A 17,058-nucleotide genomic window follows, 5' to 3' on the forward strand; every position below is an offset into this window, starting at 1 on the left:
CTACATTTGTCACATTTCTAAAGGTTCGTGTGCTTTTGTGATTTGCCTCATGGAATTACGAATAAACATTTTAGTATAAACACGTGCCAGTTGCATCACTATTCTGCAATGAGAAAGGTCATGGCCTAGAATGAGTCTCATTGTTGTTTGGGATAGCGTCACCGCCCAGTAGCTCCACAGAGAAACAGAGAAGTGAGCTGCACTGGTATTGTGAAGACACACATCCCAATATCACTAAGAACTTGTGGCTCTTTAAATTGAGTTTCCTCTCAAAAACACGAGCCAGTGGCTGAAAAGTCAGAGCACAGTGGCATCTTTGTTTTTGTTTCTCAACAGAAACTGAGAGAAAGGGATTGTTGTGAAACCATGGCAGAGCAAACAGAGGGATTTCCCTTCTCCACCCAGCTGCGGAGTCGATCCACGCCTGCTTCTTTCCATGAATACCGGAGAACCGGTTTTGCTTTCAACAGACATGCAAAAGAGTCACACACACACACACACACACACACACGCACACACACAAAGTTTTTTTTTTCTCTCTCTCTCTATCTCTCTCTCATACACACACACACTCACTCACTCACACATGCACACACAGGCTAAAACAACACCCCACCCCTCTGCGCTCCGCTGCCAGCTGTTTCTGGTTAGGCAGCCCGGCCTGCAGTGAAGAGGAGGAGCGGGCAGGCCGGAGTCATGAAGCGGTGGCTGGAGCTGGCTGCGTTCGGCCTGGCCGGGACCGGGTGGCTGTGTGCCATCCTGACGCGCTGCCTGGCCCTCTGGAAGGTGAGCGGCACGGTGGACAACACTACGGCCACTCTGCCCGCCTACTGGGACGGGGTATGGCTGGAATGGGACCACTGGGACTTAAACCACGACGGCAGCCTGCACTGCTCCTTCTACCAGTCTCTCATGTCTCTGTCTGGAAGCTTCCGGACGTGGAGGGCCCTCATCATGGCAGCCGTCGGGGCCGGGGCTTTTGCTGTGGTGATCGGCGCGGCGGGGGCTGTGTGGTTCCCCAGGCGCGCCCAGGTCAAAGTGGTTTCTGGTGCCCTCTTCGTTTTGTCCGGGATTCTGATGCTGGTCCCCACCGCCTGGACGTGCCATCACACCAGCCAGCCGCTGGAGGGCGCCGTGCCGCTGCGGAGAGACTGGGGAGCCGCGCTGTACCTGGGATGGATCTCCTTGGCTTTGATGCTGGCCGGAGGGGGGGCGCTCATGACCAGATGCCCCACTTTTGAGGAGCGCGAGGGGTCCGAGGAGAGGAGGAACCCTGGTCCAGAAGAGGAGGCTAACCACCCGCTGAGCAGCATCCACAGGACTACATTCACGCACAGCCAGTATGGACGGAGATCAGAGCCTCTCTGAGGGGGTCCAGACTCCTGCAGGACCCAGATGGAACCAGACTGTGATGTGTTTAGTGTGAGTGATTAAACTGCAACGAAATATGTGAAATGGGTGTGGATAGACTTAAGGATAGAGATAGAAGTCTGGACATGTTGAGTAATGATGCACTGGCTAATTTATACTGTTTAAAAAGCAGTAACACCAAAAAGCACTTACTTTTATTAATAGGGATTTGATAGGACTTTTCATGGACTGACATTTGCCTCTTGTTTTGCTGTGTTTCTTATATTTCTATTACATTTATTACATTTCTATTGAACTTCTATTGAATATAAAAGAACAACATTGTCATACATGCAGAGATAACAGGAGAGAGCTGATCAGTACAGATTCGAAATGTAAATGTAATACTGAATAGGGCTGCATTTTATTTAGGTTTTTTTGATACTGAAAATTCTGATACTTTAAATTTTTCAATGCTTTTATGGGTGTCTTTATTTTCTAAATAACATTTGTACCTACTGCTTTTGTAAATGCAATTAGACCATAATTGATTCCCTTAATACCCTACAAACTAGTAGAACCTGTGAATCCAACATGTTAAAGCCTTTTGATACCTTTTGATACATTATGATGCCTTATGAACTAATATTGATACCAAAAAGACTGTACAGCACTTGCCCTAAATGAGAGTAATGACATTTGCTTAGTTTGTTGACAGTGTCAAAAACTTTACATCTGAGTGGAATTCATTTGCACACATGGCATTGTGGAATAAAGCATCATGCATGACTTGAATTACAAATGATTCATAAATATATGTTTACAACAATCACTTGATTATAAAAATGCAAGTGGTTTTAAATGCCAATAACATGGACCTGTTGTGCATGACTACATGGCATGCAAAGACACAAAGAACACTTTTATGTTAATGAATAATCCAGATGGACTAAGAACCCTCATTACAAACTGGTCAAAGCCTTTCTGGACATGATACACTAAAGGCAATTTGAGTTGCTAAGCAGAAATTTTGAAACCCCTTCCATTCATTTTCAGGATTTGCCTTTTAAAAGGAAGATGAATTGTGAGGAAAAGTAGAAGAAACAGCTTATAATTGTTTTTGTGGTTAAATGCGTAATCATGCAAATGAAATGGTGTGCTCAGAGATTCAGAAGGTCCCAGTGTTAGATGAGGCTGGCCTCATCAGACCCCTGTTTGCAGATCAATACCAGTGTTCAGAAGATTATTCATTAGACTTGGATAGTCTCTTTCCTGAATAAAGAATACTGAATCCAGAAGGTGCAATGTCACTTTGTCCTGTCCAATTTTACAATGGAAGTCAAAGGAGAAATCTGATGGGAAAAGCTCACAGAAATTTGCACTTTTTGTAGTTTTGCATGTAATGACTGGATGATTACTTTCTTTTTTCTTTGACTCCAGAAGGGCTGAATGTTATCCATAAGTGAATCACATATTCCATACTGTGCTTGAGTGTTGTGATTGAGAGTTGACCCTGCATCCTGAATTCCCATTAAGATGTAATGGACCTGTTTTTGGCTTTGTTACAAATAAAGATGAGAATACAAACATTTTTAAAGAAAATCATTTCCCCAAAACCCTCAATACAGTTTGAGTAACACATAACATCAAATATTGAACAAGCTGGTTTAAGTGGGGGGCAAATCAGCCCAAATTTAGAGAGCGGGTGAATACATATACAAACTGTTATTTGAATTTAATATTTTCAATTTCTTTTTGAGAAATTCCTTTTTACTTTGATAGAATGCTTGGCATAGAACTCAGAGACAAAAAATCCCAAATAAATGCAATCTGAAATCTCTTTATAGCACAAGGTAATGTGCAACAAGTCAAAGAGGCTGATAAATCCTTTGAGCAACTGTCTATAGATTTTGCCTGGGATTAATACAACACTGCAATGATGTGATACTTTGCAGGAATAACAGGGTCCTGCTATTAATTTTAACAGGCACTGACAGCACTGACTGCCCCTGTTAATAACAGATGCTGAGTGAACTGTAGGGTGAAACAAGAATTTACCAGTCCACCATTTTTCTAGTTGAACTTGAACAAATCGCGATTACTCTATTTCTCCCTGCTGGTTAGACAGTAGGGCTGCTAGGTCAATATGTATAACAAAGTCGGTAAGTCTTCAAATTACAGGCCATTAACTATGCAGTAATGACTGGAAATAACCTAAGTAATTTCCAAGTAAAATAGATGTAATAACTCATTATAACATTAGAATGACTGGTAACTATTAAGTAATATACAAGTAAAATGTGCAGCCGGGTAGCACTGGTATCATGGAGAGGCAGAAGTCGGTCTGTTGGGTTTGTGAATACACACAGGCTCTACATGTGCAGCTTACTATACCAGACAAGGTGTGTCTGAGACAAATCACCCTGCACCAGTCGTTATTAGCAAAATCACTGTGAATAAAACAAAAGGAAACTAGATTGTTAAATATTTATTTGAGCACACTCATTTCAATATGACAAAATATAAATTATTGGGTTAAAGAAACTATCCATAAAATAGGGATATTGAGCATGATTACATGGCACACAGAGTAAAATGGAAGGCAAAAATAATTGCTGATGAGTATTGCTGATGGTCCAGTGATACTGACTTAAAAACAACTAGCATGCTTTTCTGTAAATAAGTGAATTCAGGCCATCTGAACTACTAACTGACCTGCAGGTTAAGGTATAACTGCTCAAACCTCTTTTGAAATACATTCCTCCCTATAATTGCAAGTTGGGCAGAAGAAAATAAATTCTTACAGAATCTTTTCAGTCAAATAAGTCCCTTTATATATACAGAGGCTGGGAAACAGGAATGGCTATATTGGGTATAAAATAGATCTTAAATATCAGTCTTTTAAATGAGTTTGCAGTTTGTGTGCCATGGTGGTAGGCTTTAGTGTGTTAAAGCGTTCTGGGTGGTTGGGTTACTCCAGCTTCTCGTCTCCCTCCTCCACATCCTTCAGACTGAGGACCTCCAGGGAGCCTCGGCCTTTGGTCTCGCAGCGGATCAGCTCATCGATCTCCCTGAAGCAGCCAGGATCCACTAGACAAACCTGGGAGTGAGGAGAAGGGAGGTAGAGACAGAGGGGGAGTATGGGTATGGATTAATACAGACAGGATGGGAATTGGAACAAAAAAAAGCATGGGAGAGAAAGCAACAGTATCCACCGCACTGGCAGATACATCTCACAATCACCAAGCAACCAATAAGATTTTAGAAAGACCAGACCTTTAAAATCATGGTTGGCTACCAAAATGGCCGGTAGAGCAGACAAACTTACCAGTAATTACCAGTTATTCTAATGCTATAACTAGTTATTACATCTATTTTACTTACATTTTAGAAAGACCAGACCTTTAAAATCATGGTTGTCTACCAAAACAAAGAGTAGACAAACTCACCAGCTACAGACAAGAATTACTAGCATTTGTCTGGTATCTTGCTTTAATTTCCCATCCTGCATGCAGTCATAGTCTGGGAAATGTGTCAACACCCCTCACCATTTCCAGCTCCTCGTCAAAGTCTTCGCTCTCCACCACCTTCAGCAGCGGTTTGAGCTTCTCCTTCAGCCTCTTGCCCTCCTTGGCCGACAGCACCAGCCTCAGCCTCATGTGGGCCCTCTGGATCTGCATGGACTCCTTCAGCTGCCGGATCACCTCCAGAGCCTGGGGACAGGGGAGACAGACAAATGTGTCAAGATCATAAAAAAAAGGATCATTATCTCCTATAATGAATGTTTTACAATGTCTATCCTTAATCACATGTGTTTTTTGTGATCAAAGGATAAACTACTGAACAAATCCCCGGGAAATAAAGTGTAAACATCCAAGATAGAGACTCTCACAGCTTGCATATGTAGCTTCGATTAGCACTGCATCAGTTCCAAAATGTATTTATTTCATCTAATTTACTTATCTACTTTTCTCGATCTAATCATTACCTTACTGGGCATATTGAGTAACAAATTTTTTTTATTACAATGATGACCTGACAAAACCCAGTAGGGATTAAACAACAAAACACACACATGTGGTGTTTCTGCTCTGCACTTCCCAGAGATCACATGTCAATCAAACCGTGTGGGCGGGGCTTGGATTTTATGTTGATGAAGTTTGAGTTTTTTTAGGTGCCGCTCTTTTTATTTTTTATTTGTCTGTTCAGTCATGGTGGCTATCGCTGCTCATGCCAACTACCCAGTTCTTCTATTTATTCCAAACAAACCGGAAATGTAAAACGCATCATTTCCTGTGTACTAGAGGATTTTCCCAGGAAAAGCTGCCAGACACCGGCTGTTTAGAACAGACAATGTTAAAGCTTTCATGACCTGGATATAGGTTGAATCACTTCTGTGTGATAACAATCAGTGACAGAGAGACATTTATTTATATGAAAATATCACACATAATTCCCAGATTCTCTCTATAACACAGCCTTGGCTTCAGGTGATCTTACAAACTTCTACAGTGTGCACAGCATTAATCCTTTGTGTTGTTTCCAACACACAGGAAACAAACTGAAGTGAAATGTAGCTCCTCACCTGCTGCTTAGTGCTCTTGTTGGCCTTAACAGAGTAGTGGATGTCCTTCATTGCCCGCTCGATGAGACTGACTGTGTACGGCCTCTTGGTCTCGGGGTTCACACACTTCTCTGCCACAATAGTCGCGATGTCCCTGAACATCGTCTCCAGCTGACTCTGCCTCTCCTTGTCTGACACCTGCAGCTCTCCTTTAGCCAAGATCTGTCCAAGGAAGAAACAAATCAGAGGAATAGTCAGGAAATGACACTGAATGCTGGACAGGTCTGTGGTGGCAAATGTTGAGTTAGTTAAGAGTAAGAACTATTCTGGTGATGTTACTTACTTGTTTACAGATTTCTGTCAGATCATCTGTTCCAAAAGCTTTGGACAAGTCATCTTTCTTCGCCACCTGACCCTTGGACACATTGACGAAAACAGAGTTTGTCTGCAAAACCTCATCCAAGTCCTTCTCTCTGGAAAAAAACAGAACATACGTGGAAATTCAGATACGGTTTGATCTCGTTGAAATTTAGTTGAAGGACTGTAACGTGGAGCAATGGGTGAAAATACTGGCAGACTAACTAGTTGTGGGCGTAACTGGCTAGCTAACGTTAACTATCAAATTAAACCAGCAAATGTTTGTTGCTTGTAACACATAAGAAACTGGTTATTTTGGTAACCGGTTACATTAGTCAAATCGTTTGAACGTCATTTTAACATTTAGCTAACGTTACTCACGCTCCTGATCTCCAACTCATAACTTTGTTTTTGTAGCAGGCGATTTCAAATCGTTTCCCTCCTTTCTTCATCCTCACCACCGCCACATTTGTCAGTCGTATTTGATTTGTTGGCGTGAATATAGACATGTTTAAGTTTAAGAAGACAGAATACTCTGTCTAGGCAGCTAGTAAACAGGTAGATGTGAAATTGCTGTCAGATTACAACAGTCGTCGTCGTTGTGCTATGAGTGCTATAAATGAGTGTCCACTCTGAAACAGAGACATTAAGCAAAGGTTCCGTTCCGTTTTTCGATTCTATCCTCGGTTCCAACCTTTAAAATCTAAATAAATAGTTTTTTTTTTTAACGTGAAACAAGAAATATTATTTAGCGTACAATATCTTCGTTGAAAATAAAAAATACAGAGGCAAAAAGTACTCAGTTCTTCAGTAAGTCACAGAAACACACAAAACTACACTTCCCAGCATGCACATCGGGCAAACAGGACAACAATATGGTTTCACACGGCAACAACTGCTGAAGACCTCTTTGACACAAATATTAGTTAAGCCTTGCAAAATATGTGCACCAAAATACTGCATACTGTGATGCAGGGTTTCTTCGTATTTCTTTTGGATTTCATAAAGCATGTGTCTTCCTCGGATACTAAAGGTGAGTTTATTTGAAATCTAAGTGGAAATGTTGAAACGTTAGCTTGTAGAAACATTGCTATGGGTGCTATGGTTAGCAGGCTAGTTAGCCGCCTTTTATTTGCTGCAGGTGAATTGAGCTTGTATCCTGTTAACCTGTTGCGTGCTGCTGTGCAAAGAATAAGATAAGCATTAGCCTAGCAAAGCCATAGCAGAGCCATTTGCATTTGCATCATAGCTAACCCTACTTAACTTCCTCATGTCTCAAAACCATAATATGGCATGTTACTTCCCTTCCAGTGTCAAAGAATGCCCACAGTCCCAGTGAGGGCTACTTCATGTCGGTATGGCACAACAGACTGTACTTGTATTCAGCTGCTGCACTTGTCTTTGGGATCTGGTTCTCTGTGAAGATGGCATTTAAGAAGGTAATCTGTCACTTGCTGATGTGTGGGCTCCACTTATTGCCTGGTATATTTGTTAGGCTTTATGTGATATTGTGTATGTGGCACTGTTAATCTTTTCAGAGGTGCTGAGTTTTGAGTTGCAGTTTCTGAAAGCATTAAATACCCTTCACGTTTCCAAACATTGGAGACCAACTGTGTCCTTCCATGAGAAGACAGCTGTGTGTGAGAAGACATGCCAGGTCATATGTCCTTTCGTGAATTGTCTTCTTCTGTTTGCTTTTTAGAAAAGCTTCTCCAACCAAGTTGGCCCGTGGCTCTACAAAGCTGTGAAGGAGAACGGCCACTCTGTGGAGAGAGACACTGTGGTTCATGTCTCAGGAGTTAAAATCTTCTACGGCTCACAGACTGGAACAGCAAAAGTATGGATTTTTGCTCCCTGAAATCATAAACATGCTCTGGATGATATGATGACAAAATATAGATATGATTATTCTATGATATGATGTGACATCCAGTAACAAACTACAAGTGATGAAAATACCAGGGCATATGGAGCTTTTAAGAATAGGAGTATTGATCTGGGGTTACTACCCATGTTACATGACCTTATAAACTTCACTGCGACACTTACGTTTGGCTGTTTGTATGGAAATTTAGTAGCTCGGGGATTGTCAGCAGAAAAGAAACTCCCGCACCAGACTGTAAAAAAACACTCAGTTTTATACACGCAATCAAAAGAGATAAATAAGCCGTTAAAGGGGGCAACAAGCTGTAAAATGTAAGATTTCATTTATGATTGATTTGTTCAAGGATAGATAGATTAGCGGCTGATAAACAGTGAATTGTAAAGATATTCTAAGATGTCTTATAAGAGCTAACTGTGATTCTCACCTTGACTTGTCCAGGGCTTTGCAAAAGAGCTGTCAGAGGAGGTGAAGGCTTTGGACATACCAGCCGAAGTGATTGACATGCAAGACTATGATCCAGATGACCAACTGGCTGATGAGGTAGGCCAAGTCATGGGAGCCAAATAATGATTTGGAGTAAAATGACGATTTGCATTTTGACAAAAGTTACAACTCTTATGTGGCAGTTAGTCCAAATTAAGCTTAGGGGTTTAATATTTTATTTAACTAGATTCCTCTGCTATTTGAATTTTATACAGTTACTGCCACATACATTTCTATATTTTTTTTTTCAGTTTGATAAAGTTGAGCTCCATGCATAGAACTGACTTTTGAGTAATTACACAAACCCGACATCACAGGAATACTTTTGTTAAATCTGTTGTCAGCGGCTCTAACTCTTGCTCTCCTTACTTTTGGTTGCTTGCAATGTTGGTTACAAGCAACCAAAAAAAATGTTGGTGACACAGCTTATTCTGCTGTTGCACTCATTGTAACTTACTTTTTAACAGCATCAGCTAAATGCCAAAAATGTAAGATGAGGACACAGCAAACTTAGCCAGTCTACTCTCTGTACAGACTGCACTTTGTGGCTGGTTAGTAATCCAGCAAGTCAAGCCTCGACTGCACTCACAGTAAGTCGCTCTGGAGTGTCAGCTAAATGTCTAAAATGTAAATGTAAGTACACAACAACAGGCAACGTGATTTGACAGGGAAGGTAATCCTCAGGAAATGCTTTATTAGAATAAAGTTCGTCAGAGTTGAATAAATCACGACTGACATTCACTGAAAGCTTACCAACAAAAACAGCCAAGTAACAAACTACAAGCAGCCTCAGGTTCTGACACTGTTACGCTCCAGTCCAACTTTTCCACTTCATTGTCCAGTGATTCAGTTCCTCAGACAGCTGGCACAGAGGACAGACGCGCTAAACAAATCCCGCTCAACTGAGGAAAGATTGATTATTTTCATCAACGTTCCTTTTTTATTTTGTGGGCAGAGGCGCTCTGCAGTGCATTGAGAAATGAATAGGAGATTGGCTGGCTGGTACACAGCAAGAGAGGAAATTGCTATTTATTCAATAGGATAGTGATACAGTTTTTGGTGATGGAAAATCTCGCCACAGGCAGCAGCCGGCCGCTAGATTCAGTTGTAGACGCTCAGTGCATTGACTCCCACTGGCCAGCCATCAGTCAAGGAGACACTCTCTCCTGAGCAGCGCAGACCCAGCTAGACATGAGGCATGGCAACCGCCTCGCTCCGCCAGGTTTCTGTTCATTTACAAGCGGCCAAGGAGAGGATGTGTGCTTCATATTTCACTTTAGTAGTCCCTTTGTAGCTACTCTGAGAGTGATTTATTTTCACCCTCTGCCTGTGTGCCGGTGAATTGGTTTTCTATTAGTCTGCTGTCTTTTGTTTTGAAATATCAGCCTTAGAAATAGACTGGTATATTTGATTGTATGTAAACATATATCATGATTTTAGTTTTCACAAATAATTTGGTTATTGGCACTGAGCAGTTTGGAAGCATTACATTTCCTACTGCTATTACATTTAGAATTTTTTCAGTAGTTAAACATGATCAAGATGTTGTTATAAGATCCCAAAAGTTCATAAATGGTTTTTTTTCCTCACTTCAGAACTATTAATTAATTTGATTATTGTGATTAATAATCTTGTTCACAATATCTATCAAAATGATCGAGGTAATTTCACCTATAATCATGCAGTCCATCTTACAGATCATTATTCTCCTCCTCGTTCTTTGCTGAAATGCCCTAATGCATTGTTTCACTAATTCCTCTTGTCCGTTTTGATCGTTTCTCTGCACAGTGCACCAACAAGTCGGTCTGTGTGTTTCTCTTGGCCACCTACACTGATGGACGACCCACGGAGAACGCTGAGTGGTTCTGTAAGTGGCTGGAGGAGGCGTCCACCGACTTCAGATATGGGAAGACTTACCTCAAAGGCCTGCGGTACGCAGTGTTTGGTCTGGGCAACTCTGTCTATGTTGGCCACTATAATACGGTGAGAAAGCTTTCCATTTTAAATTCCATCATTGTTTTTGCTGATCTGATAGTCCTCTCCAAACCTTAGTCTGCAGTGTTTTTGAGGTTATCAGTTATGGGCAGCTATATACACAAAGAAGGGCAAGAATTCAAAGAGGCATTAAGTAATCTCTAAACTTTATTGACCCCTATTGGTGACTAGTAGGAATTGCAACAACACTGATAGAACTTAAATCCTCCTACACAAGTCTCTGGCAGTTAGATGGCTAATTTTGATGGCTAATCTGTAGTCCCTGGCCAGTTGTTAAAAATGGCTACCTAGAGTAAAAGGCTATGGTGGCCTGTAATTGACACAAACAATAAAGTCACATTTTCACAATAGAGACGAGTAAGCAAGCTAATTAAAGCAGAGATCCAACAGAAACGTCTAGTAAAGAGGCAATATATCATCATGCAAAATACTGTAATAATAATACTACTTTGTCATTTCTTTTTTTTTTCTTTTGCCTTTGTAGCTGAAATGTCTTGCGACCTCGTAGCACCATGACAGTTGATAATGCATGGGGAGCAGGTGGGGGGAGGAGACTGGGATTGTTTTGAAATGCCAGTGGGGAGTTTTTGTTCCAAAAGGGAGTGCAGGCCAGAAAGTGAGTTTTAAAGGCCAGACATCTCAGCTCCTGCTGAAGTAATCATTAGGTCACTGGTATCGATCAGCAACCCTATTAAACCCCCGCAGATATATTAGGATCATTTTGTGCTATGGGACAGTAAAGATCTAATTTATTACCCCCTTTAACTCAAAGTACAGGTCACTTTCCTCAGTTTACACACAACAATAAACCATCTGCAGCTTTGGATTACATTTCAACATTGTGCGTAGCTGTAAAACATTATTTCTATGCTTATGTATCGCAAGTGCAGCAAAGTGTTGAAATCCAATTAATCAAAGCATCCAAAGCTACTAGTCGGGTGACTGTAGCTCAGCAGGCGGCAGCATATTCCAGTTCCAGACTGGACTTCAAATCCACTGCTTAATTATTGTTTACCAAAACGTCAACTTGGGTGAATGAAACAAAAGGCACTCTTCTTTGAAATTCTTTAAAAAGCCTTTATTTTCTCATCTAGGGACATTTAAATACACTTACAACACTCCAAAGCGTTTCAGTATTGGCCTTCATCTGAGCTTCATTTTTGAACATGAATTGTTTGAAGCTCCCTGATGAAGGCCAGTGCCGAAACGCTTTGCTCCATTTTTGTAGCACTCTCTGTTTTTCTTCTCTTTTCTTCTTTGTTCCAACTATTACTATGAGTTCTCTGGCAGAATAAGCCAAGCACCTATCCCCATTCAGTCTTATTTAACCCACTTCTTTGTTTTCCCTCTCCAGGTGAGTAAAAATGTGGACAAGTGGCTGTGGATGCTGAGCGGCATGCGAATGCTGACCAGGGGAGAGGGCGACTGCAACGTGGTGAAGAGCCGTAACGGCAGCGTCCAGGCAGACTTCCTGGCCTGGAAGGTGAAGTTCCTGAACCGCCTGCGGGCGCTGGCCAAGGGAGAGAAGAAGAACTGCAGCGGAAACTGTAAGACAGGAGGCAGCTCCTGTAAGAACAAGGGGAGAGACAGCCAGGGCCAGACAGACGAGGAGAAGGCAGCTCCGCAACACAACAGCTCTGAGGTAATGGAGGAACGACAATACATTTAGCTCTCTGTTGTGTTAGCATGGCACACTGTGAACACTGGACGACACGGGTTCAAGCCCCTGTATCTGCCCTGCTGAAGTGTCTTTGAGCAAAACACTGAATCCCTACCAGCTCCTGGAACGCTATTCTGTAGCTGACCCTGATCTAGGGCTGGGCGATATGGACAAAATCAAATATCACAATATTTTTGCCAAATACCTCGATAACGATATTGCGACAATATTGTAGGGATGACTATTGGTGCTTTCACAAAATATTTACACAATGAGATTTTTGATAAATAATCATCAGTAATGTGGATATAATGACTAAGTGGGTAAAGGCAAATTATAGAACAGCTAGAACAGTCTGGTAAGTTCAGAAAATTACATCACTTTACTGTAACGCAGCCTTTAAAACCAGGAAAAGACAACACTTATGCCATATCACAATATTACGATATCCAAAATCTAAGACGATATCTAGTCTCATATCACGATATCGATATAATATCGATATATTGCCCAGCCCTACCCTGACCCCAAAAATCTCCCCACAATGGATCAATGAAGAATGATGATGATGATTTCTATTATTGTTATTATTTCATGGGACGGAGAACTATTGATAGAGCCGTGTCCGTCAGTCCATCCATCAAACATGACAGATCTCAGGTGATGTCTCAGGCACCACTGGTCCCATTTTGACCAAACTTGGAAGAATGATGCATTTTGGGACTATTCTGGCATCATATCTAAAAAAAAAAATACACCAATTGACCTGATGGAGACACTATAATTAAAGGTTAAAATTTCAAACTTAGAAACTGTTGAAACACTCTGATTGCTGATTGGCCCAAGGGGTGCCTGCATCATTCATGGTGGGCGACATTTTTCTCTTGTTATTATGCTGACATTCTACTGTATAAAGCCCACCTTTATAAAGCCCTTACATACCCAGTTCGTTTTGGAGACATTCACATTGCAGACAATGCTAGTGTGTGCGTGTGTGTGTGTGTGTGTGTTTGTCTTTCTATCTGTATTAGCCTTGTGATTAGGGCTGGGTGATATGGTTCATCAAATCAATATCATGACAATCATAAGGATTTTTCTCAATATCAATATATATCACGATATGGTTCATGTATGCAAAATCACGTTAAATAATCAAATTAATGTTCATCTCATTGAAGCAAATGGTAATGTTAGGTGTGATGTCAAACAAAACAGAAATATTCAAATAACATTCCTACCATACCTCATTTTATGAGAGATTTTAAGTAAAATTTGCTTGTCATCATCAATTCAGACAGCGGAAATGTGTGTCACAATATCAAAATATCTTCATATCGTCACGATATGATTCCACTGAAAGACGATAAATGATAATATTGAATTATTGCCCAGCCCTACTTGTGATAGACTGGCGACTTGTCCATGGTGTTTCCCTGCCTCCTGCCCAATGCATGCTGGGATAGGCCACAGCCCCCCGTGACCCTGAATAGGAATAAGCGGTTGAAGGCAATGAATGAAAGAATAAAGAAAGAAAAAGAGAGAGAGTGCAGTTGGTGTCTGTAATTAGGAGGGTGCCCTCTGGCTTGTGATGACGCCTTTCAACATCATATGAACACTTTGGATATCAAAGCAGCTCTTATCACACTACTCAGGGAAGTGGACCGGCTGTGATAACGGCCTCGTGTTGCGCTCTAACAACGTGATTAAAATCAGATAAGCGCTCTAAATGTCCCAGAAAGACGAGCGCTACTCTCGGTTTATCATGTCCTGATTTAGTAGCACTGATGTCCTGCGTTGTTAGGGATGGGGTTGTGTTATAAAATGTTCTGCACGACTTTCATGAAATTTCTCATTTCCGGGATGTTTACCAGGATGTTTTTTGCAGCACGTCAAAATATATGACGTTTTTGTTATTCTCTTGTCATTCACTGAAATTATTACACATTTCACACAGAGGCAAGTACATCCACACTCACGCACACACTAAGTAACTGCTCTTATACACATCACACCGCACACAGATGACCAGTTGTCATGGCAGCGGGCGTCTCTGAGCCGACTCGGAGCCGAGAGTTTTTCCCCTCTGTCTGCGGCACTCGCTGCACGCAGCAGGGGTGACATTCAACCGGAACCGAGAGTAGTGGAGGACTGTGGCGAGGGGACCGTCATCGAGATTTATCTACCTACCACTCATCCATTTAATCTCGCCGCCGCACATGTGGGCGAAATCGTCTAGATAGGGCACGCACTGTGATAAAATCCTCTGAAGCGCCATAAATATGCATATGCTTTTCTTATTTAATCAGGCAGCCTAAGAGAAGATAATGACGTGCAGTGAGTGCGTTCCATATGGGCTCCCTTGCTTAATCATGGACAAATTTTTTAGATGGGTCATGGGTATATGCGAATCTGGAATAGGCTTGGCTGGCTCCACTTTGGGGGAGACTTTTGGAAGTGAAAAGACACTTTATTATCATATTACACCCTCCATTATCTTGTTTTGTTTTTTTCGTCCTCATCAATATTCTACACCACCTGCTGTCATTTACAGTTTCCACCATGGTGTCTTCCCTCTGAGTCTTGCTGTTTCCTTGTCCTCCTTCCTTGTAATGTTAATATTTTTTAACCCTCTCTTTGGGTCCTCCTCTCTGGGGCTGAAAGATAAAAAAGGTTTTCACCAATATCGTACCAAAGATTACCTGGAGCTCTAAAACACTTTGTTCAGAAATCCATTTTGGACGCCCCTCTCTTTTAAGCAATTAATTGCAGCCTCTGCGATTTGGAAATTGCAGAAGTTCATATTGCGATTTCGATCTTTTTTCGATTAATTGTTCAGCTCTACCTTTCTCCCTGCAGGAGGAGCTGATGGAGTCCAGCAGTGATGAGGAGGAGTCTGCCGTGACAGATGAGAGGAAACCTGGTTCTGTAGTGGACGTGGAGGATCTGGGCAGCATCATGAACAGCATCAAAAAAGCCAAGGTCAGACTCAAACCACCGGCACAGTAACACTAATGTTTTAGTTTATTCATTAGGGACGGGACGATATGCTTATCTCACGATGGGATTTGATACGCGATATGGGATTCCTGATTCAATACAACCACGATACGATGTAATAAATAAAAGTTCAATGACAACAAAGTCTGACTGTGCAGAATGATGTTTATTTCTGAGCCACAAATCTTTCTAGCGATGGCATCGGCTTGCTAGAATGTAAACAAAAATTAAAAATGTCATTACAAAATACAAATAATATAATTTTGATGGAGAGCTTGTGAAACTGTGATGGTCAAGCGTCTTATTTGTGATTACTACAGCAGAATAAAATGGAGCTAATATTGCGATTCATTTTTCTGCCCCACGATACGTATTGTCACATTTTCGTACTGCGATATTTTGAATTTCGATATATCGTCCCATCCCCAATACAGATGTTTTTCATTACAGCTGTGTTTTCCATAGATATTTTATCTGATGCTCTTATCCAAAGAGACTTAGACTGAGTTCAGTGTCTCCCTCAAAGACGTTACGCCACCTTTCCATAGCTTGGCATAACACTGCTGCCCAGGCAGTCAAATCATCCAGAGATTTATATTTATACTTGTGTACAGTTATATATACTTAACGTTCTGCTGCACAATACTACAGTCAGTTGTTTGTCCATTCGCTACAACTGTAGTACCGATTTCATCATCAAGCAGCTCTATTTTCAGCATTTCCGCGTTAAGGCCTGTAAGGGGGCACCATCGTGGTGTTGAGCCTCCAGCGCCTTAGCCCGACATCAGTGTGTGAGTAAAGAGAAAAGTGGTTTCATTGAAGGAGAAGCGGCAGATGGGTTGATAGACACCAGACCCTGGCAGGCGAGAAGCGGAGGCTTGCGTAAGAGCGAGGACGCCCACTTCACAGGCTTGCGAGGAACGAGTGACTCAAGAAAACGGAGGGGGAAAAAAGAGCGAGAGAGAGAGAAGGAAGAGGCATGATCGCTCCCCTTTTACAAGCCGATCTGTAAAGATCAGGCCAAAGAAGTGAAACGTGAGAGCGGGTGAAAGGGAAGGAAGAGAAATGCAAGTAACCGCCCGTGTAATGTACCTGTGCTTTTGACTGGCATGTTGGGAAAGTATTGACGCTCTTTAAATCAGAGTGAAAGCCTTCTCTGAATTTAGTTGCTCATTGGATGTGTCATGTTGTAACAGGTGTTCAGCACATCTTTCGCTTGTGTGACTTGCATGTTGTGCAGTGCCTAACACTCGACTAACGTTGACATGACTCTACTACACTAACTCAGTAACACAGCAGCCTGTCAAACAAAAAATAGTTGGTGGTTATCGCAGCCTCCTGCTGTCCATTGTGTCCTGCTTCAGCACGCTGCCTCTCCTGCAGTCATGTGACAGTGACAGACTGGGAAGAAATGTCTTCGACACCTCTCCAGGGACATTTGTCACTCACACAGAGTTTAGGTTTTGTCTGCGTTATCCACAGTTGGTGCTCCTCCTTACAGTGAATGAACAGTATTGAAATTCATTAATTATTTGCCATCCTACCTCACTTTTCTTGATCACAGTACTGCGAGAGAGCATCTGAGAAAAATCACAGTTGGGGATTTTTACTTGAATCTTGAAATTGGTGTCGGCGTAATTTGAGCTCAAACTGGAGCTTTAAAGTTACAATGAAATGAAAAATGACCTTTTCACCTTGCTAGCTCATTTTCCATACACCTACGTCACAATGAATGCCGTAAAAAATGCAATATTTTTGTGTTCTTGT

General features: G+C 41.7%; 3 protein-coding genes across 3 annotated transcripts in view; 2 read left to right on the top strand and 1 right to left on the bottom strand.

Moving 5' to 3' along the window:
• The first annotated feature begins 599 nt into the window (after positions 1 to 599).
• On the top strand, positions 600 to 2,925 carry LOC139646780 (claudin-4-like). The gene has a single exon (XM_071522504.1). The coding sequence runs from the start codon at positions 697 to 699 to the stop codon at positions 1,366 to 1,368; it is 672 nt and encodes a 223-aa protein (XP_071378605.1). The 5' UTR covers positions 600 to 696; the 3' UTR covers positions 1,369 to 2,925.
• Positions 2,926 to 3,849: 924 nt separating this feature from the next.
• On the bottom strand, positions 3,850 to 6,877 carry sbds (SBDS ribosome maturation factor). Its single transcript, XM_071522553.1, has 5 exons — positions 6,653 to 6,877; positions 6,258 to 6,387; positions 5,936 to 6,136; positions 4,899 to 5,063; positions 3,850 to 4,450 (listed from the first exon to the last, which is right to left on the bottom strand). Exons 1-5 carry the CDS (start codon positions 6,778 to 6,780, stop codon positions 4,322 to 4,324), a joined length of 753 nt encoding a protein of 250 aa, XP_071378654.1. The 5' UTR covers positions 6,781 to 6,877; the 3' UTR covers positions 3,850 to 4,321.
• Positions 6,878 to 7,170: 293 nt separating this feature from the next.
• tyw1 (tRNA-yW synthesizing protein 1 homolog (S. cerevisiae)) overlaps positions 7,171 to 17,058 on the top strand; it is a 74,093-nt gene continuing 64,205 nt past the window's right edge. The window contains exons 1-7 of the mRNA XM_071522502.1: positions 7,171 to 7,304; positions 7,583 to 7,710; positions 7,974 to 8,108; positions 8,595 to 8,696; positions 10,428 to 10,622; positions 11,989 to 12,276; positions 15,151 to 15,273. Of these exons, the coding sequence (XP_071378603.1) occupies positions 7,214 to 7,304; positions 7,583 to 7,710; positions 7,974 to 8,108; positions 8,595 to 8,696; positions 10,428 to 10,622; positions 11,989 to 12,276; positions 15,151 to 15,273 (1,062 nt within the window). The 5' untranslated portion in view covers positions 7,171 to 7,213. The remainder of the gene's footprint in view (positions 7,305 to 7,582; positions 7,711 to 7,973; positions 8,109 to 8,594; positions 8,697 to 10,427; positions 10,623 to 11,988; positions 12,277 to 15,150; positions 15,274 to 17,058) is intronic.

The sequence above is a fragment of the Centroberyx affinis genome, unplaced genomic scaffold, assembly GCF_046629955.1.
Source record: "Centroberyx affinis isolate AG114_WGS23_722 - 3 ecotype Tasmania unplaced genomic scaffold, CSIRO-AGI_Caff_v1 ptg000097l_1, whole genome shotgun sequence".
Taxonomy (NCBI): domain Eukaryota; kingdom Metazoa; phylum Chordata; class Actinopteri; order Beryciformes; family Berycidae; genus Centroberyx; species Centroberyx affinis.